Source organism: Bombus affinis, unplaced genomic scaffold (genome assembly GCF_024516045.1).
Source record: "Bombus affinis isolate iyBomAffi1 unplaced genomic scaffold, iyBomAffi1.2 ctg00000070.1, whole genome shotgun sequence".
In the NCBI taxonomy this organism is placed as follows: Eukaryota; Metazoa; Arthropoda; class Insecta; order Hymenoptera; family Apidae; genus Bombus; species Bombus affinis.
This window is the reverse complement of record NW_026108823.1, coordinates 256,321-279,622: the sequence shown is the minus strand read 5'-3', so window position 1 is coordinate 279,622 and position 23,302 is coordinate 256,321. Positions and strand designations below refer to the sequence as shown.

The window sequence follows — 23,302 nt, the reverse complement described above, 5'->3', positions numbered from 1 at the left end:
GAAATAAAAAATTGTTTTCAAATATATATATATTCCGCTATTGGTGATTTTTATAGGTTAGGTTGAGGTTATATGTTTCTTGATTATAAATTTTACTTTTTGAACTCACCCTATTATTTTAATACCTTTTTCATCAAGGCATTCAATGTAATCAACTTTCTTTTTTTCTTGTGGAATAGCATTTTTTCTTAATAGATTTCTTAATAGATTTTGCAAAACCGAAGGAAATCTTCTTTCCTTCTTCTGCCATTTGTTTGTTATTTTAACACTGACTTATAGATCAATACACATGTATATACTAGACATAAAGATTGATGTCACTTGAAACTATGTACATGAATCTAATATCTTATTATACTTTATTAATCTACTCACAATTACTTGCACATTACTAAAATTTCATTCCGACAATATATCAAGCGCCTGAATAAGTGACATTAAAGTAAACATATATGAGAGAGGAAATAAGAAGAACTGACGCCTATGGTTTTCTATGTTACAGAGCTAGTGCTGCACCATACGGTCAAATGCCGAAAGTGGCTAGGATATCCCAGAGAGAGTAGTGCTGCACCATGCAGTCAAATGCCGAAGGTGGCTTATGCTAGTATATACCTGTCTATACGTTTCAATCAGAAAATCCATATTATGTGTTCATGTGCAAGTTCACATTTCCTTAGGAGCTGTATTTTGATAGATTTAAGCTTCTAATGGAGCATTTTAAACGTATAGAGTATACTATGAAGTAGAGTGCGGATCATTTTATATTCATAGAAAATTTGAATGTATGGAAATGTACAAAATGCTCATGATATGCAAAAATATGCAAAATATTCAAAGTAAACCAATCATCAAAAAGTTTAAAAGGTGAAACAAATTTCTTTAATAACACCTAGATTAATTTTTATTTGTTAACGATCTACATTCTACTACGCTTTTAATTCTACCCTAGTTTATGCACCATAGCGCATGACAGCGCTATTATGTCCTTTACAATTTATTCAAGATCATTCTATTTTCAGATCAGACTCTCTATTTTTCTTTTTGCATCCTGAAAATTACCGTATAGAGATGTAAAACGAAAGCTATTGCTCGTTAAAATTTGACGTACTTTTGTTTTCATGAAAATATACATATGTTGAATTAAATAAACTAAACTATTGATAATCACATTGAAAGTATATATATTTATATATAACTTAGATTTCACAGATTATTTCGATATTGAAGTACTTCTTATGTATTAACGAAGAAGATAAAACATACTAATACAAGCATAATTCAACTGAGCGATTATGATAATGTTAATGCGCATCTCCGAACGTGCAGAGGATAAATGAGCAGGTAAGTTGCTCCCATCACTTTCTCCTTTGTTTCATGCAACTGTAACTCTTAGAATGTAATGTATAAATGTATATAACTATCCTTAATCGCATTGACGAAATGATGATAGACACAATTACTTGTTTGTCAGTTGAAGATCTTTTCTTTCCTCTTACTACATATTTATGTACTCTTAACTTGTCTTTTTAGCAATACTATCGCTCGTTTGTTCTACAGTTTTCAGAATTCTACCTTTTAGCGTTCTACACACGATCGGAGCGTAAATGTGCCCGTAGTCTGCCTGTTCCTATAAGCTACTTTAAACGATCATCTTTGATTGTGTTGGCTCGTAGATCATAGAGGAAGCCATTTACCTATCTTTCGGAACAAGAGCTACAGTTAAAAACAGCGACCAATTGAGAACAGTAGTTAAGTCCGCGAGTAGAGGGGTGAGCGTGTTTTAGCGGCGACAACAGCACACGGTATGCAGATACGAAGCCGGGGTAAACCGGGAAGCCGTAGTTCACGGACCGTAGTAAGCGTGGTAACTCTGAACAGTCAACGACATTTGAAAGCCGGCCGCGCTCTGGAATTCAGGTAAATTTACCTCTTTTTCGTCTTAAATTTTCATTGACATTTCTCTGCTTATAGATTATTATACGGTTAGAAATGACATATTTTTGGAGATATCGAGGAATGGTACTTTTAAGTAATTTTGATTTTCATCACTCATAAATTGAACCGAGGAAATTCCATCGATTTATTTACCGGCTGTTAAAAAGTTTTAATGAAATGGGACAAATGGTAATTAGTTGCGAAAATAAGGACAGTTGTGCCAGAGTTACAGTGTTTGCCTTTAATTTCAATTAACTGTACAGCCTGAACGTGGAGATTTTGTTCCTATGTAAATGATGAGATATACGACACACTGGACCGGTTTCTCGATAGTTAACATCTAAATGGTTAAATTAGGGAATGCTTTAACAAAGTTGATTCAAACATTTGATGAAAAACCCATAATTTACCTTTCTTAGAAATAGTCTTATACTCTTATATATCTTTTATACATTTTTCTTATATATAGAAATCTAACATTTATCAAATATGTGACAATTTCTACTGCAATCAAACATCTTATTTACTCTACGTAATGAAGCTAAGTTTAATTAACTTTCCTCAGTATCTTACATCACCAGTCACGCTCTCGATCCCGCTAGCTAGGCAATAAATCATCAAAAGTCGAGTTACAATTATGTTCTTATCCTACTTCAGAGCCCCTCACCTATCCGCTATCCAATTTCCTCTTCGAAATCCCATCGTGAAACCGACAATTAACTACTGTTCATCAGCATACGTACAGTTGACGGAATCGACATAATGAGACAGCGGAGTTAAATGTTAAAAAGTTTGCATATTTTATAATTTGAATGGCGTAAGGGAAAATAAGATGTTTGATTCGCCTAAGATCGTTTCATCCTGTATGGCACCAACATTTCATAAAATATTATATAACACAATTTGGAAAACAGGGTTGAGAATCATAGTGGTGTAAGTTAGGCCATTGCCAGTTTTCATCAAATAATCTTCTGTGTTTATTACCGTAAAAATAGATTACATCTGTTCAAACCGTGGAAACAGAAATGGTAGAGAATAAAGTTACGACTTAATCGGTTCTGAAACCAAAGGGAAGATATGTTTGAGAGTAAAAATGAATTCAAACATTCGGAATTACGACTTAAACCACTATGACATTGAATTTGTCGTATGAAACCTACGCGTTGGGGAACGTGTTGAGGATGTCCCGAAACGTAGTTACAAATTAAGACAGGTCCGCGAGGCTAACTGTAAAAGAGCGAGCGTAACTGTGCGGAGTCGATGTTAACGGAGAAGATCTTCCTGCCGAAGATTTGTTCCGCTATGTCTAGACGTTCTATCCTTTGTTTCCTCGTTGCATTTTTTTACCTTCATTTTATCGCCACGAACAATGTTGCTCGTCGTGCTCTTAACCGTGCAACAGTCGGACAAAAACCCGTTCTACCTCGTATATAGCGTTCTGTTCGACACGGTCCACGAACTTACGGACAGATTTTTCGCGATTAAAAGAACAAGATAAGACAATTTCACGGTGATCTTATTGTTGTATATGTATACGGAAGTCCCATGGTTGTCGAAGTTTGTGCAGTAATTCTTCTTTCTCTTTCTCTTTTAATTATCGTTTTTTGCAGAAGAATGACCGTGGTGTAGAACATGATTGATGTTGATGGTGTAGTAATGGGCGGTGATGCTTCAAACGTATATAATACACTTGAGTTGTATCAAGCATGTTTTTACAACTTTGAGTCGGTTCTACGAGTTCTTATGTTATTGTAACGATTAAGTTACCATAAATATAGCAGTTTTCCCAATGGATCCACGCGTCGAGAGAAGCCATATCACGTAAAACATACATTTCCGTATAATGTTGTACAAATAACAGTCTAAGAAGAGTAGACACTCTTTATTACGATCATACATGTATATTGAAAATATAGCGATCGTTGCAACGTTATGAAAAATTATTGCAATGAAAAATTTTGACGGTGGATACGTATCGTTAGCAGATGATTCACAAGTTTCGAATCGTCTGACGGTACTGGTGCGTTGAACTTTCAGTGGTTGGGCGCGTACGCGTGTCGAGTCGAATTCTAGTTCGATTTCGCGGGAGGTTCGATTTCGCTATGGTAAATGTAGTCGAGTGAACAATCGCGCTACCGGATCTACGCGTAGTCCGGAACTCGGCGCATAATGCCGCGGAAACGGGCATTACAGGTCATTCAGAAGTTACGTCTCATAAATTAAAATACATAGAAGAATGGCAATTACATTCTCCTTTTTATTATTTATATTCTATTATTAGAACACGTATCATTTTTCAAAATTTTCCTTGCAATCTACAATTGTTTATGTTATCTTCCTATTGATCATCGACTTTGTCATTTGCATGTCTCATTTTCCTCGTGTTCGGCATTTCAATATCAGGGAACGAATTTGTATCTTCTACATGAAATCATCTCTTTAATTTCAGATAGACGAATATGCGGCTGCTTCTGTTCCAAATATCTCCGTTACTGTGTCTGTTGACGGAAATCGGCGCGGCTGGGATCGGTAAAGCATGGCAGATCCTGCCATACGCGACCGATTCCTGGAATCACCCATCATGGCCACGGCTCGACTCTTCCGCGTTCGAAGTTCGCAGCGTGAGCGGGGTTGGTCATCTCAATCCCTTGTTTAATTGTTGATTTTTTAAAATCTTTGTTTATTAATTCCAGGTTTTTTACATATTTTTTTTTTACATGATTTTTTTCCAGAATAAACGCTGAATTCTGATTGTAGGGTGGTACAGGCAAAAGTACCGATACGCGACGGTACGACATAGCCATGCATTATTACATTTTTTTTTTTTTTTTTTTTTTTTTTTTTAAGATTATTATTGTAACTTAAATTTAAGCCGCTGTTACGCTGTGCTTATGTGCGATATTTTAATTTATGTCGTGAAAGCCTGGACGCAAAAACAGGACAGTTCGTTAGCGTAGGAGGGAACTTCTTCGTTAGACTGAACTCTGTTGATTGACTATTGAAAGCGCAAAGCGTAATAAGTTATAGTAATTCTTTTGCACGAGATTAAATAATTCAAGAGCGTTATTTTTTAGTATTGATTATTTATTTTAAACATTGAAGTTTACAATAAACATTTAGAATTTACAACAGAATTTGGCTAATAATTCAGTTGTATGAGAAAAATTTCAAGACAATTATCGATACATAATCCGACATCGCATTTTCTGCATTCTCTTATTTTTCACACAAACAACACATTTTCTTCTCGATAATTAGATGCGACTGTCCTCGAAACAGGTAGACAATTATAACGAGACATTATTGGCATTTGCTTACTGCCGTTACTAAGGAATACATTCATATTTATCTCACATAAATGTAATAGTATTACTTCTACTTGATCGGAAAAATCGACAAACGCGTATATCTGTCCTTAGGCCATGCGGAATACTTGCAAAAAACGCATATATGTGTTCTGAGTCTACACCCATAGCTTTCGCCCGGCGCATATACGCGCCCATACATGCGTTAATAAGATAAGAGGAAATAAAAGACAGATTATCGATAAAATACACTAACACATATGTAATACGTGGATATATTACCACTCAGATTACACATATTATATATTATAAGGGAAGATGTATACCACGTATACATATATGTAGAACGAACATTTCAAACTTGTTTATAACGCGTGCGCACACATACATGCACGCACACGAACAATTTTTCGAACGATAATTATATTAATGATATATATTATGATAACCATTTATATTTTTTAAAATATGTTCTTATGGCATACATATTTATTCCACGCTTTATATCTATTCACATCCGTGACTGTAGGTGACATTGTTTTTAACAATTTTGCTATTATTTCATAATTCTTTAATTCATATTTCAAAGTCGTAACAGATGTTTCTTTTTTTTCAAGTTTTTCCCACATTGGATTTATTTCTAGCAGCCATGCTTGCTTACAAAGCAATTTTATATCCGCGCAAGAATATTTTTCAGTAGATTTTATTATGTGGTTTAGAATATCCATATTCTCTAATAACTGGTTGCTAAGGTATAATTTGAACATATCGAGTCGAGTAACTTCATTTGGTAATGATACGTATATTTTCTTTTCGAGGCATCTGCGTAAAGCTGCATCAATGTCCCTAATAATATATTTACAATAAATATTATTGTTCTGTTATATTAATAATAACGAAGGAATATTCCGAACAACACAATAATTAAGATTAAGATAATGAATAATTATGATATTAAGATATTTTCTACTTAGAAAACATTGAAATAGCGTGATATACATACCAAGGGCAATTAGTTGCAGCCAAAAGAACTACATTAGAATTTTCGTTAGATACTAATCCATCCAATCTAGAAAGAAGTTCTGATCTGAATCTCTTTGCAGGTTCAGACAATGTACAGTTTACTCCTTTATTTGTGCCTATCCAGTCAATCTCGTCGATAAAAATAATTGTAGGCGAATAATTATAGGCAAGTTCAAATAAAACCTGTTCAGTTTAACAAATGTATTTATTATTTATTAAATATTATATTCAAAATTCCTTAAATTCATTGTTTCATCACGAACGTAATATCATTTCGTTTTCCAAACAACTATTCTATTTATATATGAATGACGACAAATAAAAACAAATCTTTTTAAACCTAGAATCTCTTCTTCATAGACAAAGGAAATCAACTTACACGGATATACTTCTCGGAATCGCCTCTCCATTTGCTCACCAATGAGCTGGCCGTTATGTTAAAAAAGGTGCATTGGCATTCTGTTGCGACTACCTTCGCCAACATCGTCTTCCCTATTTCGTAATTGATTGTAAACATGTACGGGAATGAAAGAAATACGAGTATCTTACCTGTACCAGGTGGTCCGCATAGCAGAATACCTTTCCAGGGAGAAAATGGGCCATTAAAAAAGATAGGGTACTTAAGGGGATACACAATGGCCTCCTTAATAGGAGATTTACATTCCTCTAGGCCTACAATGTTGTCCCAATATACATTTAATTTTGTCAGTATGATTTCCTGCGACAATACAAAGATGAAATGGCGCATAATCTCCGTATTAATTTCCGTAAGTGTTATGTAATTCGTTATTTAAAGCTTTACTGAAATCCCTGCGTCATTGATATACAGTGGATTGTTTATCGATAGGTATTTTATTTTTAAAAAGCTTTACAATACGTAAATTAATCGAAAATAACTTACGCATGAAATGTCTTCAGCAATCTTCCGCAATTCCGGATTGTCTATATAAAGCTTCCAAGCCCGTTGCGATATCTTTGATTGCGTGGATTGTTCCATTGAGACCTTAAATAGCTCTTCTGATGAAGCTCCATCGCTTTCATTGGCGAAAATTGGTGTCACTGTCATTGCGAGGTTAATATCATCCGTAGCGTCACCCGTCATCTTCTGTTGTACATTCCTCCCTTTCACAGACTCACTTCTCGTTTCTTTGCTAACAGATTTGACACGTATTACTACTTCTTCGAAGATTGAATGATATTGTAATCGATACGTTGAATACGTTGAGAACGTTGAATAGTGTTAAATAATTTAAATTCTTACACTTTGTTCGCATTTGTCATTTCCCTCGTCTTTATTTCCTTTTCAGTTATTTTCTTGCACAATATAGGATATTTTTGGAATTTCATCTTGTAATAATAATTTTCATATTCTGTAAGAATAATTTCCAAATCGACGTTGTCGCAGACTCGATATTTCCGAGGTAGACGAGCTTCCCGGATTAATACATCGCTAATGTCTACATATCTAAAAAATATAATTTTTAATTCATTGAACAAATTTTATGCTATGAGTACACACTATACGATAATCATCAATTAACTGTTTTATTTCTAGGTAAGACAGACAAAAAGAATGTACTGTCTATTTATTATTATATAAATCCTCGGCGATAATTTTTTGCCTTCTGCTTTTTAATTTCTAATTTTTAAAGTTTGAATTTATATATATTTTCATTTATAACTAGTTAATCTAAGTTATCGATTGAGTTATTCTATAACTACTGAGTTACCGATGTCGATTTTCAAATTTTGGTTCCTTCCCCTCTTTCCGCACTAATTTCTATTTCGATTGGTCACCGATATTATTCGAAAAAATTGCAACTAAGAAGATATCTAAATTGCAATGTACTCACCCATTCCGTCCCAAATAATCACATATAAGGTACAATATGTTCCGATTACGTTCCGAAGTACGACTCTCCTCCTAATGCGACATTTATTTTTTTATTATTAACAATAATTATTAATAATATAAAGATTTTCATGCAATTTTCTGTTACATTGCGAGTTTAATCAATTTGTTACACATAATTTTGTTATCTACCATCTTGATACGTGCAAAGATAAATCTTAATGATATATAATACAGCGTAAATGGTTATAAATAATTAATTATTGACAATAATTATAAGAATTATCGAAAGAAAAAATCATAGATACTATGTGCGAGTGTAAAATATCGCAAAAAATGAACAACAATTGTGAAAAACGCAATATGGCAAATCAATGACAAAACACACTCATGACTGTCATGGAAGTTCCAAAGTATAAAATCTAGAATATTCCTTACCTCTTTTCGCAAATTATGAGATATCTTATTTGTGGTACCTTGCAGCGATAAATCACCGTTCATTGTAATAGTTTTAAATGTGATAATGATATCCTTGTATTGACTATCGTTTTTCGATAGTTACGAGAATTTTCGTTTATTACTTTGAGACAATCCGTCACTTCCTTTCTCTTATAAAGTTTCCCTTCAACTCCGTTGAAAACTGAGCATCAAACAGGAGACGAACGATTTGTTGTCATGGCAATGTTAGCTCACACGTAAGCAGGGTGCGAATATAATGATGGAATAGTCGAATCCTGTCTACTGTATAGTAAGATGGATGCGACATGGAAATAGAAAGAGAAGGCTGTATATAAGCATTTTCTGTCCTTGTTTAATCAGGCATGCACACTAGTGGACACTGACGGCGCTCGTTTACCGTTGTTACACATTTCCGGTACAAGTACGCGGGCATTAGAGAAGGACGGAACGGTCTCTCTCTTTACCCCTATATCGCGTTTTTAGTTCGCTCACGCGCTCTGTACTTATATCTAGTACATTTCCACCATAAGCAGCGGCCGTGCAGTGACTTACAAAAGTTTCGAACTCGCGGACGTTTAATCACGTTCCCTACTCCGAAGGGGTAAGTACAAAGTTGCTCGTCTCAGTACTCTTGTTAGAAGTTTTATCATCTTTTTCATTTCGTGGCTACAAGTTTTTCCAGGAAATTCTTATCGTTTTACAAGGGGTGTGGGACACAGTGACGTCAGCTATCGATCATATACGCGAATTTGTTGTAAATTAATTAGGAGAATATCTGGAGTTCTTTATCGTTGTCAGCTGTAAAATATTAGAATTTTTCATTCATAATTGTCATATTTTCGACTCTTCCGTTGCCAAGACCATCTTGAAAGATTTTTGGTATGTTCCATCACCCTTGTTAAAAGTGTGCCCATTGGTTAGATATATTGATTTTAAAAACCAGTACGTATATCAAGTTTATTATCTCACAGAAACAAAGAAATTCGTTTTATTAACGAATTTTCGATGTTTCTTCTCAATTTCCTTTAGTATCGAACGAAGAACATTATTTGATCAAACGTTTCATCGTTCAGATTATATTTCGTTTAAAAAGATTAAAATTGATATTGAGATAAAATCAAAAAGTATCCGTTGTTCTCGAACATTCTAGTATTCCTTCGCCGCCCGGGAGAAAGACAGGTATGAAGAAAGAAGATATTTTTTTTATTAACTTTTTAATATTGATATTTCGACAAATATTGACGTGTGCATTGAGAAGATCCAGTGAAATTTTGAATAATATCGTTTTAATAATTTGTGAAACGAATTAGTTTGGTTTTTTCCATTTTTATTAGTTTCCGTCAATGCTGATTGACGCGCCACTCCAGTTTCCATTTCCGTTTCTCGAAATTTTCTACGTCCTTGGTCTTTGGGACTCTTTGCCCAGGTAACAGCATTGCTTCTGGGTACGTCTCACCGTTCGGGTCTCTCGAGCTTTCGGTGTCAGTTGTTACCGTTGAAGGAAGAGAAGCTGGTGACGGATATTATCGAATAAATCGTTTATTCTGGAAAAGTTCGAGTAAGTTCGTTCTGTTTGAATAAATCAAGACATAGATCAATTTTTATCGTATCATCGTGATTCGCCATTTCGTACGTTTGGTTTCGGGATACCATATGTTTTTAATTTGGTACTTTTAATTTGAAATTTTACGTCTATGATCGTGACAGGAAGATACTTTCAGTGAATTATAAATATTTCAAATTATAAATTATAAATATTTGTTATAAATGCAATCATACTACGGGGAAAAGTGAAACATATGTTTTCTTGTGGAACATGTGATAGTAAATTATTCGAAGCATAATAATGCTTAATTAAACATCTATACGGTAACATTTACGGACGAATATTCGGGTAATATTATCGCGTCGCTCTAATCTGGCATTTAATGCTTTGATTGCGGTCTTTGAAATGGCATCGCAGATGCTGGTATAATATCACACGAAAAAGGAAGGACCAGTGGTTAATGTTGCAAGTGCACCAGTGTGTTGCAGCCATCGGGCGTGGCTTTGACGCCGGTGCCGCGGAGAGGCGCAGAACGTGTTCGATCGATCCGCGAACGCAGCCCGTGCTCATACTGCGACAGAGTTCGTTTCAGTTAGTCTCAGTCGCTGTTTGGCCATCGACAGCGTATAGTCGCGCCGGCCGATGATTATTTTTTCTTTTTTTGTTTCTCGATAATTCTCTCGCAACACTCGTTCTATACGTACACCATCAGTTTATCGCGTGATCATTGTCACCGCTTCCCCTACCTTGTCACGTCCTTCAAAGAAGATTTTCCTTCAGTTTTTTGTTGTTTGGGGAAAATTCATCGCTCGGACACATGGATTTATCGACACGACGGTTTATCGAGGCATCAGCGTGATGTACTTTTCAAGTTTCATATTTTCTCTATGATACTTTCTAAGGAGAATTTAAAATTCGAACGATATCAATTTCCAGGAAATATAGGTCTTTATGAGACCATCCATAGGTTTGAATTTAATTAACTTTCTTATAATTGGTATTTCAATTTTTTAATTCCTTAAATTTAGCTTTCTTTATGCGGTTTCTTTAGCTTTCTTTAGACGATATAACGCGGGCATATATCCAATATATTCGTATATATTTTACTTTATACATTCGATAAATTTCCTTGGTTGGCCGGCCTGCAACCCACATACGGCACTTAATAAAAATTTGTTTCGTTAGAGGTCGGTGTTTGTTCATCTTCGTCATAAAAATGTCATGACGTCATATCATATCACAAGGGTTCTTCTGAAAGCTAGATATTCGATAACAAGATTAATGGTTTTCGGTAGCTTGCAATGTCAAGCTTTGAACTGGCGGGATCGCCTTGCTGTCAAATCGCCATTCAGCAGCGACCATATTCCTTAACTACGTTCAAGACGTATATCACGCTACAGGAACCATCAAAGGAGGATAATTGCAAGTTAGTTGCCCCTTAGAAACGAGACAGTTGGTTGTTACTTGTTATCCGTAGTTGGTAGTTGTTCTCCTTAGTCGCCACATATTATAGAGACGACATTCATAGTCACCAGTTGCCTTCGCTAATAGTTTCTTGTTGTCTGTAGTTAGTTCTCGTCATCGCTATGTATTCCATCAACCACGTAAAATTTAACATATAGGATTTTATTCTTTTTTATTCTTTCTGTAGGAAGATTCTTTAAGTAATATGAATTTAAGTAACTATTTTATGATACAATAAAGTGGAAAACGATTATTTTACGTAACGTAATGTTTTAAAGAACATTGAATTTAAAGGATTCAGATAGATATCTTAAACGTAATTAAACCCTCCATATCGTAACAAATTAAAAGAAATTACGCAAGAAAGTACAAATACATTTAATGCATAAAACATATATTTAAAATCCAAATGTAGGCGTTGACGCGTGCGTGCTACATGTTCGAAACGTTCGTTACATCCGCGATAAAATTTGTAACGACGAAGAAGCTTAACATATGGTGTGCTTCAAGACGACAGTAAAAAGTGTTGGCGGATTTTTCGAAATTTCTTCCATTCTTAATAAAAATATATTGTATAAATATAGTAGGATTTTTCAAATTTAAATAGTTATAATGATTTGAAACTTTACAATCGTACGGTTCTGTTTTATCCTTTGAATATACCTGTCATTTTCATATCTCCTTTTAACTAAACTAAATATTTGGAAATCCTATAATTTGTACACTTCTATTTGTGAATAAGATCGATGAAATTAACGCGTAACTATGCTTTCAATAATGGCTTCGATGTATTGCTCACCATTATGGCGGATTAACGTCTCTAAGTGATCGACCTTAATCACTAAATGGCAGCCGCGATTCAGTGGTAGAGCCTTACACATGACGGACATTGCAAGCGCTTGTAAGACGTCTATCGTGAAACGTTTCCAATAGCATCGATTACGACGACGGTGAAATCCGAATAGAAATATATATCGCGTATCGCTTCAGTCTGACATGTCTTAAAATAGAATCACAATTTTTCGTTCTTAAATAAAAAAAAAAAAAAAAATAAGAAAAAAGAAAAAAAAGTCTATAAAAATTATATGCAAATAAAATAGATAAATGGATAAATGGTTGTACAAATTTATAAAACAGATATTACAAATATACGTAAATAAATTATATATTTATAAATTGTTTGTTTAAATATCTGTTTGTTTAAATAAATAAAAGGGATATTTACGACTTACAATGAACGTAGTCCTGTTTTTAGTTTTAAACAAAGCAAAAACGGATAACAACTTTTTAAAATGTAAAACTCAACGCAACAGTGGTTTGTTTTAATTAATCAATAACGTTCAAAGTTAATTAATTTAGAGTGGTTTGTACATTTTGTATGCTCGCCGTATTTTAACGTTTGATGTGTAACGTTTGATGTAGTACTTGATGCCCGAAAAATCGAAAAATAATTAAATTTGATCGTTTCGTCGAATTTACAAGTGTGTATATTCGTGTGAAATCCTATGTGCTTGTGTATGCTGATGTGAAAGGCGGTAATATATTTTTCTTTTTTCGATTATTGTTGTCAACTTTTGTGTGGAATAAATCAATTCCGTGAATAGAAGTGCAATCAATACAGCTTACTATGAAATGATAGCACAACAACAGTACATATCGCCATTGACGTCAGCTTCACAAAATTTCTCGAGTATCGAGGTCGTCCATTTGGGTTATGAATTTATTTCCAAAATGCCACAAGCACGAATATCTTATGGAAATCCACTGTATTTCCACTGTAATTTTTAATAATCAGATTCCATATTGTATGCTACGATTCGAGGAAAATCCGCAGCTAATTATTATCTTTGCTGCCTTTAAATACCATAAATAGTCGTCCGTAAATTTTAAAAGATTTTCTGTGCCATACTTATATTGTGTATTTTAGTCTTAAGGTGCGGGTCGTGTTCAATTAATCGAAAGTGATGAAACTGTAATGGGTCACGATAGTCAAATATTAAAAATGGTCTCGTTGGCTACATTTAAAATCTTTACGAGATATATATGCATAGTACGTTGCTACTAGCAACGGGTAGCGATGAGCAATAGAGAACAGTACCTTCCTTATCTCGTCGTGATTATGTACATACCAGTAATGCACAGTACTCGTACTGAATATCTTACAACATCTACATAGATTTTCAGATTTGTTTCGAATATTACCAGCATAACCATGATAGTAGAATTCTGTTACAGTATTAATTCTATAGTGCCGTTATGCATAATACAGCCCTAAAATGTTTCTACAAATATACGAATATTTTCGTCAGCTACTATATTCCAACCATGGCTTATTATGAAAGGAAATATATAACGAAATTACTTGTTTTTTTAGACTAAATTAGTTTAATTTGAATAATTTTAGTAATTGTGTAGGATCGAACAACAACTTATCATTAGCTTCACTCGAGACTTGATTGCACGTAGCAACGTAATTGCGTTGGAACTGAGGGTAGAAAACAATGTCAACCGTTAGACGCGTCTGTCTGGCGAATGTGTAACGCGTGAATAATAGATGGCGGCAATCACGTGAACCCTACTTATAGCTGTTTCGGCTTATATCGTAGCATTCAACCTAGGGTAAAACGATAGAGATCATTAGAAGTTGAAAGGCCGGCTGATCAGCCTCATTTTGTTCCATTTTTTAATCAAGCGATGAATCGACAAATTGTACAGATTTCGATGGTTATCACAGTTCTCTGGGAATTTTCAAGCGCGGTTCGTCGAATTTAGTCGGATTGGCTACAGACTCTTTTACGAGCAGCTTGAAACTCGATCTAGTTTCGAGAAAATGAAAAATTCGTTTTATCTCTTTGCTTCCCTGTTCCTTCCTTCCTCTTTTTTTTGCTTTTTACATTGCGTTAAGACCGGCTAAATAATATTGATTGCCATGGACGTTGGCTGGTTCAAAATCACTGACATCGACGATAACAAAAGTAAGTTTGATGATCATTTATCTGAGCCGGTGTTATTCGACTTGAGCTCTGCACATTTGTTAATATTATTCTAGTAGGGATGAGATACTACAAATTTTAAATAACTTCGATTAAAATTATATTATAAAAATTATATTACATTAACGTTTAGAAGTCAATAAAGTGGAAAGAATTACGCGAGATAATGTAAATATAAATTACATTACAAGGAAACAATACGGCTAGGTAATTTGAAACATTCTGGCTAAAATTGCATTCTTTCAAAGTTAGGACGTACAGTATTTACAAAGCAGATTAAGTATCAAATGGGGTACTTAAGAAAATTCATGTTATCATTCTTTAGTAAACATTTTCAGGTTATAGCCTTCTGCAAAAGCTGCTTTTCGTTACGTTAACGTATTCATTATTAATATTAATCATATTGTTCTTATCTCCTAGGGGCATAACAATCCATTTTTATATTGTGTTAAAGCTAAATTTCTATTATATTTTCGCAAAATTTTCTTTCGTTTTATAGAGAAATGATAGATACACAGCATTTTTTGTTTTATGTTATTTTATATTAAATTGGAGAAAGGTGGATCGCACATAATTGAATAAAATAATATAATGCAAAAAATATCGTACATCTATCATTTCTTTATAAACCGAAAGAAACTTTTGGAACAACCTAATATTTCTCTCCAACGACACTTCTACGATGTTAAAATATTTGATAAAAATATTTGATAAAAATATTAAGAAATTCTAATATTGATTTAAACGTATCGATTTATTTACTTTTCGCTGCCAGAAATTGTTAATTATGATTTCCACTTGAAAGCGTATTTCATATTATGAGGATAAATGATCAAATTCATCTCTAATATACACGTTAGAGAGTCATTTATAGCTGCAATCCTGTTTACCGCTCATATTCCTGGAACTCGATAATTCACTAGGCGATTGCTTTAACCGTGCAGAATACATCCATAAATAATTAATCGCTATTAATATTCCATCGACTTTTGAAAATCCCTGATGTGATCTATTTCACGTGATGAGAATACGTGTAAAGTGAGGTTATTGCTTGATTATCTTTAGTCGAATAAATCGAGTGATTCAAATTATAATGCGGAAGAAAGTCAAAACTATGTATATTATTTTTTTCAATTTTTATGTATCATTTGACGGAAGGAAATTTGGTAAGTAAGGTTCACCTTCTTTAATGTCAATGACTTTGAGATATGTTATTAAGCTCCAAATTCTAAGCAATCTTCTATATATATATATATAACATGCGTATAATAGCCGAAGTTCAACTCCCAAGTATACGCAAAGCTTTTATTTTCAATTTATGCGACACCACTATGTTTCATGAATTTATTTGCTAACGGTATTGAAACAAATAACAAGCAGAGGACGAACTATCCGTGAACTGTTTTGCCAACGAGTACGCTTCCAATATTTTCTGTTTGAGAAAACACACTTGTTGCTGTTGCAACTCCAAATATTTTTACAGCCGACGTTTTTGCCATGAATCATCGGCTAACATATAAAATAGAGAAAAGCCATAGTTGATTGTAATGGAAATTTAGAAAACCTGAAACTCGATATAGAAGGGAAAAATAAAGGAAAGGAAGGGAGAGATAATTGGAAGCTTGGTGCCAGGTTTAATTCACTGAAACCGGGCTGCTTGTGTCATCACGAAACAGAATTGCCAGTACGTCATTTCTGTGCTCCCGTCCTCGTAAAAACGGTTTCACTCGTTAAGAAAAAACGAATAGGCGGTGAAGAGAGAAAAAAGCAGACAGAGAGCGCTTTTAAAAAGCTGACGAAGCGTGCGTTGCCACAACGAGACACACGGTGCTATTTGTCGTTTTAAATTGCGCCGCAACTTGTTTTTCAGATCTTTGCTAGAGACACGTGAAAACACGTTGGAAGTATATTTCTTGTTTTTGTGGAATTTAGCTGGAAAATAAAAAATAACGTAAACCATGTACTTACGACTTACAGAGTAATTGAATGTATACACTATAATAACCAGCGATTTAAGGCTTTAAAAGATCGAAAAAAAAGAAAAGAAAAGAAGAAAGATAATATGTTGTGGCAGTCTAACTCGATCTAAGGAAATAGAGAGGGAGGGGGGGGCAAAGCTTGTTAATCTGGAAAGAATACAAGCATCAATTTCAAGCACTTATAGAGAATCAAGCGGGCTTGTTAAGGTCGTAAGTTGGACAATTATCCCGTGTTAGGTTCAATCAGCTTAGTCCTACACAAAATTGATCGAATCATGTGAAAACAAATGTATTCTGATTTTTGTCGCAGATATTTCTGGTCTACGCACTCCAGTGCCCGCACAACTCATATTGAAACGCCTGATTTTCCCATATTCTACAGCGACAACATCACCTGATTTTTTACAACCATGAAGGACTCGAAAATACTTGCAATCCTCATCTGTTTGCAAATTATTTTCGTCACTTTCGTCCCGTCAGGGGCTGGTAAGTTGATACTGATTAATTATACCATCGAAATTCTATATAATGGCTACAAAAAATATTTGCATCATTACCCTCATTTCCTAACGAAGCGCGTTTTTTTACCAAGTTTTATATTTCATTTCATAGTATCAAATCTCTGTAGTTACACGAAAGTATTAAATGATAGGAAACTTGATATACACGAATTTAATTAATTAATAAGTTAGTCGATATACAGCCATTATTATTTCATGTGAAATATTACAACGTCAAAAACTTAACGTTCTTGTACGTACAGTATTAATCACAAATTGTAAGAATGTTTACTGATAAGCAAAATAGATAATATGGAAAACGCAGACCTATGGAAAGAGAATTCCTGACATTAGACAGGAATACGCGATTGCACGAAATATTTTATGGTATGTCTGACATGGAGAATATATGCGGCGAAGTACGAAAAATTCATCCTGAGATATGTATACGACCTACGCGGTACGGGACGTGTTATAAATGGTTTCCGCCACTCAGCCGTATTTGAATTTGTGAACACGATCGAACAAATGACGCGACAATTATTAATTGCCGTCTCTGCCTTAGTAACGATTCGCGTTGGAACGAGGTCGAATCGTTCCGATTCCACGCGCGATTAACAAATAATTACAGTGGACATCAATTACTTGGATGACCTTCGTCATTTAAGCGTAGCATCGATGACATCCGGTAATTGGACTCAAAACGATTTGCTTAAAACGATTAATTTGATCAAACCAACCAATTATTTCAATTAATACAATCTGAACTTTAAATTCGCACGTCTTGTGTATACACACCGGGCTCGAGAAAAGTTTTCATTCGTTCGAGTAGAACCTTCGTAGTTCTTGAGGACGCGTGTCGCTTCTCGTGCACCTAAAGTTTCGCTCAAATTAACCGATTTATTTGAATTCGAGCGAGTGAAAACCTCTTTGTCACCGTGAGTTTGTTACTTAATTGATACTCTTAGATGCCCTTTGCTTTCAATCTCTTACATCCATTCTTAATTAGTCAAGTCGTTTGACTTTTGACAAGTATTTTGAAACCATTTTACTAACACGAACCTACTTTTTTACTTGAGATTATCCGCTATTTTTATTCAAATGTATATGTACGTATATACACTTTTGAATTTTAAACGAACCTTCTATTATACCTATATCCTTTAAGTGTCGTTTTAAGTTTCAAAAGACTTTAACTCGGATAGCTCGACTTGGAGTTCTAACGTATACTGTAAAGCACACTTGCGAAGAAAAACAGCAAACACGATATAAAAAATTTTCCCCATGTAAGAAATCGAATAACCTATTTCAACGGTGCTTTAATCTCATCGACGAAGCATCGATGCAACGAAGAAGCATCGTGATAGCCGCAATGCGGATCCGTTCGACAAAAATTTCCTGGTACGGTCGTTTTCGTAATGTTATTAACCGTTTTAGTGTCGGATGTTTCAAGACTCCGTATCGGTTTGTGCTATGCAGCGCGATAGAGCTTCGTTTATTTATTTGCGAGGAGTACCGATCGACGCGATCGCGCTGCCCTTTTTCATCCTGTTTTTTTTCATCGAAATATACCGTTCGACGTGCTCGCGCTTCATTTCATCGGTTATACTGGAAGCGTTACAACAAACACTCAAAAGTTTGCGAAATATTTATGCTCTGCGTTTCGTTTGCGCGATAACATTCTATAATGCAGTATTTGGTTTTCCGATTCAAGAGGTAATTTTTTATATTGGTTTTTTTTATTTGGTTTATGATTATTTGAAAAACAAGTAATTACGAGAGGAAACTCTGATATGACTCACGACGAGCACGCTTGAGCGCGTTGCGAATTAATGATCGTGACCATACGTCGTGGCACAATTTACCACGGTACGCGAATTGAGCGATCACGCTGCGTGGTGTTAAAACGGTTAGCGTAACTGCGCGTACGATTGTCGAGGGGCAAAGATATTGACGTTGGTAATCGTTTTTAGTGGCTTTAGAAGAAAACTGTACTGATTTCGAAGGACAAGTTATCTCAAATGGGCTGCTGTATGTGCCGGGACCTTCGGTTTGCAGCCTTTGCGTCTGCTACCATTCGGAGCCAAAATGGTGCAAGGCTATCTTCTGTTCACCTCCTTTTGTAAGTATATGCTCATTCTAAAAGCAACCAGCTTAGCACAACCATGCGAAACTAAAGTACACCGTTAACGCTTGCATGCTGGTCGTTAAAACACATGCTGCGCGAATAGGGTACACAGCGATTCATTTAACTCGCCTTGAATTAGTTTTAGAAAGACAAACATGGACAGGGATAATTTTTGTCACGAGCCGTTTAATTTATTCGTTCATTAGAACGAATTAATTTACACCTGCTGAGATCGCGATTGATGCGACAAATTCGAAATCTTGTTCCATATAAATATTTTTAAACAAGCACGTCGTAAGCTTTGTATATTTTTTAATCGCAACGAAACTGTTCAGAGAAATGCTGAAATTATTAATTAGAAAAGGAGATTTCTACGCATCGTTCTAAAAGTGTCAGGGAAAATATTCGTAAAACAGTTATATTGTTACAAGTTCTACAAGAAGAAATATTGAAAATCACGTTCCACTTATTCAGTTGCACGTGTAAAAGGTATCTTGCGTTCGCGCAAAAAATCTCTGAATGATACATGCTTTATAATAATTGGAGTGTCGAAGTTGTTACGCGGATCGGCCTACACGTACCTTTTAATGAAACTAGGTTACCCATTCGTTATTCGTTCCTAATTTTCAGCTTCACGATTTTTACGCAATAAAATTTTATACACCTGTTCGGTTTATAAATGATTCAATTCAAATTTAACAGAATTAAAGTTGAAATAATCATTTGTACTTCATTAAAAGGTTCTTTCAGCATCTCGTTTTAATATTTTTATTGGTAATATTTTGTTGATCGTTATATTTAAATGGAGTTTTCCAAAGGAGAAACATTTTAAGGTAGGAAATGGACATACATTTATAATAAGAATTCAGAAGAAAGAATATTTCATACAGAAAGAAATATTCCGTATGTATAAATAACTACGCTATGAATTTTATATGTATCGGATATTCCTTCTGGTTAATGCATCTGATGTTTTTTCACGCGAGATAGCGTATATTTGCATCTATATGTCTCTTCGTTTCTCAGTAGTAAAACTTAGCATTCCTGCGGCTGATAAGTAGTTACGCACTGACAACGAGAAACATAAAATGAGTAAGAAGCATGAGACATTCTATAAGAAAAATATAGTCGTTTTTATCTTTCATTGCATATTCGTCAGAATATTGTTAATAAATATTTAAGTTAAGATTTCAGTTGAAATAAATACATAGGATTAGACATTTATTTGTCGGAGATGAAAGAACACCGGAACCTTCCCTTCGGAACTTTGGGAAGACCCCTAGTACTGTAATTTAGATTTCACCATAGCCGAATTAAGAAACTGTTGTCATTCAATTCGACTGTACTTATTTGAGATTTATGATAGTGAGCTCGGGCTCGAGGCGACAACCAGTCGCCGAACGTAGTCGCGGTCAAGGGATGAACGTTTTGTCTAACAAAGGCATGAAGTAACTCTATAGCTCTCCTTAAAAGAAATACTTAGGACGGGGCACGACGGTAAGCATTTCAACGATTTCTGTCCCGTGGCTCGCCACACGCAGACTCTATTCTTTGACTAAGATGATTACCAGATGTCGACGCGTCTCCACAGTACATGTTCAGCTAGCCCGAGGACCCGCTATAAATCTTAAGATTTGTTTAACTAAAGTCCTTCAAACCGACAAACAGTCCTCGTCCCAACTACGAGAAAATAGGAGAAATCTATTTTTCTCACGAACGACGCTTCCTCTTCTCGAACTCTCTCTTAAGGGCGGTTAGCACGCTTCCCTAACCACCAACATGGAAATTGGCCAATTAACAGTAACGCCAATTTCCCTCACTTTCCGAATGAAGGCTTTTCTCCACGAATCCGATGATTTCGTGCCCTTAGGCACACCCATCATGGTTTTCCTCGACAGCGTTACCGTGATGGAGAACCACTCTCCCGTACGATCTCAAAGACGATTCAAGTAACTCTCAGATACGTAGTGATTGCCCCATGCATTAACATTGAGTACAACTTAGACGTTGAAGAAAAGTAGAGTTCGTCATCCCCTTGACCGCGGATTCGTTAGTGAGCCTAGGATCATTGTCATTAGCTTCTCGAGTATCTAATTATCGCGATTACTTGTCCAATTTCATCATAGTCATATTTGCACTAGTAAATATCTCCTCTATTGCATAATGATCACGTCTAGCGCCAATAGGGATTCGTTTCACGCCCTTAACCCTAACTCAAATCTTAACGTCAACCCGACATATTTATATATGCATCTATGAACGCATTTGACATAAAATTTTGATAACGACTAAAATTATATATTCTGATATTAAATTAATTTAATGAGAATAAAAAACTAATTTTTTTAAACAAGATTTTGTATAAAGTTATATTTATTAGGAAAAGTTCGTCCATCCCTTTATAATATGATAGGATTAGACTCATAGCTGTGTAAATCATTTCATGGAATAGTATATGTGTGCGTGTGTGTTCTAAGTTTTTACTATAAAAATGCTAAATGTACTAGGAGACGTTTTTAAAAATTCATACATTTTTCTTCATCAAACATATCAATCGTTATATTGAAAAGTTAATTATCTTTTATTTGTTTCGAGCTGCACATTGATTGAGACATTCATGTTGGTTATAATTGCGAAATTAACGCAACGAAGTTGTTTGAATCCCTTGCAAGCATGTAAATATATCTTCGAATTAATTGGTCAATTACTTGAGGTTGGAATTGAAAGAAAGGGAAAGGTGGAGGAGAAGTCTTGCGTTTGAATGCGGGACACTTTTAAAGCCCACAGTTCGCTGAAATTGCCAGAGAATTCAATTAAATGGCAAATTAAACCATTGAACTGAATCTGTTTCCAATCGCGAGCTTAGAAATTCTATCCTTTGAATTTTTATATCAGTCAACTTTCTTTTTGTACGTACGGTAACGAATATAATTCATGAATTAATGAAGTATGTAATTGGATGAAAGTTCTTCTTCCTGGATTCAGTTTAGACTAAGAAAAATTATATAATAACGAAATTATCAACTTAAAATTGATAGAGTGTATAGTTTTTTTTTTCTTTTTTGCGTGAGGAGGGAAAAATGCTGTTACGCATACCCAGTGATCCGCATCACTGGGTTATGTGGGACTCGGGCGGATGTTGTTGCCATACCCACTAAAAACCCCTCCTCCTTTTTCCTTTGCTTCGAGGACAGACAACCCCGGTAAAACCTGTCGGCAGTCATCAGGGTTGTCCTTTCATGCCCCGTTGTATCTTCTTCTTCAGGCAGTTATTCTGTATATTCTGTATTGCTCTCGTCATCTTCTCAGCTAGTTCAGAATACTGGGCTGATCTCCTTCTGTGGTTCTTTGTTGTCTTGTATCTCTGCCTTCACTGCTCCGCGTAGTTGTTGTTGCTCTCGTTCTCCTCCTTGCTTCCATCAAGGCCTTCGCTGTCACCCTCCTGTGAGACATGACGGTCTTGCGAAATTGCCTGAATTTATCTCAGCTCTCGTTCTTGGCGGTCACCGTGGCGATCAGATTGTCCACGTCTATGTTCTCGCCAAGAGCGTTCTCCAGCTCAATCCTTCTGTCCGTTCACTTCGGGCACGTGAAGTCGGGAACGTCAACCGTTTCCAGTGCAAATTCAATTTTGATTCGCAATTTCCATGTTTGCGTGGCAAAAGCGTAAAATCGATAACGCACGCAAACATGTCTTCTTTGCTAATGGCGTACTATAAATATAAATGTAGTATCCAAATGGGTCGTTCTATTCTCGCATGCAGCTTTCTGCTACCCAATCAAAAACTCTGTCCACTCCGCACGCTCCACACGCTCTGCCCACTCTACCTTTTCCCGTTCTTCGGAACAGGTATCCCGAAACCCCCGTGATCAAGGTCACGCAGCCTTTTCACGTAAACTGTCCACTTAAAGGACCCAACGGTACATTGTTTACAGTTCGGCCGATACCTTAGGCCTTCTGGCCCCGGTATTACATTCGGCCATCCTGGAATAACATCTGCCCTCAGATGTGGTCTTCAGTTTCGCTATCGTCGGAGGCGTCATCTTCTGCGTTGAGGACCCAAGGCCTCATAAATTCTGCGGTCGTCGATGTGTGCGCAGGCCCCTCATGCTCCCCT

At 35.4% G+C, this 23,302-nt stretch overlaps 3 protein-coding genes and 3 long non-coding RNA genes across 19 annotated transcripts in view; 2 read left to right on the top strand and 4 right to left on the bottom strand.

Annotated features, from left to right (window-relative positions):
- Positions 1–23,302, bottom strand: part of LOC126927035 (G-patch domain and KOW motifs-containing protein-like) — a 93,791-nt gene that overhangs the window by 5,480 nt on the left and 65,009 nt on the right. The window contains exons 1-2 of one of the 8 annotated variants that reach the window (XR_007715107.1): positions 376–541; positions 110–298 (exon numbers count right to left, since the gene is read on the bottom strand). The exons of 5 other annotated variants lie outside the window; for them this stretch is intronic. The gene's annotated coding sequence lies outside the window, so the exon portion shown is untranslated. Of the gene's footprint in view, positions 1–109; positions 643–23,302 lie in introns of those variants that run through there. 2 more of the 8 variants (XR_007715106.1, XR_007715105.1) reach the window with 2 other exon arrangements.
- LOC126927063 (uncharacterized) lies at positions 639–6,463 on the top strand. 4 transcript variants are annotated; one of them, XR_007715117.1, is made up of 6 exons: positions 667–864; positions 1,020–1,341; positions 1,558–1,917; positions 1,972–2,019; positions 4,385–4,565; positions 4,668–5,001. It is a non-coding gene; the product is annotated as an uncharacterized LOC126927063 (long non-coding RNA). The 4 variants fall into 4 exon arrangements; XR_007715115.1 differs by lacking the exons at positions 1,972–2,019; positions 4,668–5,001 and adding an exon at positions 6,344–6,463 and having other exon boundaries at positions 639–864; XR_007715114.1 differs by lacking the exon at positions 1,972–2,019 and having other exon boundaries at positions 671–864.
- LOC126927097 (uncharacterized) lies at positions 1,109–1,606 on the bottom strand. The gene is made up of 2 exons (XR_007715156.1): positions 1,461–1,606; positions 1,109–1,388 (listed from the first exon to the last, which is right to left on the bottom strand). It is a non-coding gene; the product is annotated as an uncharacterized LOC126927097 (long non-coding RNA).
- On the bottom strand, positions 2,632–9,109 carry LOC126927081 (uncharacterized). Its single transcript, XR_007715135.1, has 2 exons — positions 7,805–9,109; positions 2,632–4,433 (listed from the first exon to the last, which is right to left on the bottom strand). It is a non-coding gene; the product is annotated as an uncharacterized LOC126927081 (long non-coding RNA).
- Positions 5,500–7,640, bottom strand: LOC126927027 (katanin p60 ATPase-containing subunit A-like 2). Of its 2 annotated transcripts, XM_050743309.1 has the most exons (6): positions 7,525–7,640; positions 7,165–7,414; positions 6,813–6,981; positions 6,643–6,755; positions 6,244–6,446; positions 5,500–6,086 (listed from the first exon to the last, which is right to left on the bottom strand). In XM_050743309.1, exons 1-6 carry the CDS (start codon positions 7,608–7,610, stop codon positions 5,702–5,704), a joined length of 1,206 nt encoding a protein of 401 aa, XP_050599266.1. In that variant the 5' UTR covers positions 7,611–7,640; the 3' UTR covers positions 5,500–5,701. The 2 variants fall into 2 exon arrangements, with proteins under 2 accessions (XP_050599266.1, XP_050599264.1); XM_050743307.1 differs by having other exon boundaries at positions 6,643–6,981.
- The window catches only part of LOC126927049 (uncharacterized), a 97,154-nt gene continuing 88,130 nt past the window's right edge, over positions 14,279–23,302 (top strand). The window contains exons 1-2 of one of the 3 annotated variants that reach the window (XM_050743383.1): positions 14,293–14,559; positions 16,867–17,042. In XM_050743383.1, coding sequence (XP_050599340.1) covers positions 16,967–17,042 — 76 coding nt within the window. In that variant the 5' untranslated portion in view covers positions 14,293–14,559; positions 16,867–16,966. Of the gene's footprint in view, positions 14,560–16,866; positions 17,043–23,302 lie in introns of all 3 variants that reach the window. The other 2 variants (XM_050743385.1, XM_050743384.1) reach the window with 2 other exon arrangements.

Bases quoted from the DNA above. Each gene is read 5' to 3' on its own strand.
- LOC126927027 (XM_050743307.1), bottom strand. From the start codon at position 7,610: ATGAAATTCCAAAAATATCCTATATTGTGCAAGAAAATAACTGAAAAG. The intron at 7,415-7,524 runs GTAAGAATTTAA...CAAATCTGTTAG, and splicing joins ATGACAAATGCGAACAAAGT to CAAAGAAACGAGAAGTGAGT. The intron at 6,982-7,164 runs GTAAGTTATTTT...GTATTGTCGCAG, and splicing joins TTGCTGAAGACATTTCATGC to GAAATCATACTGACAAAATT.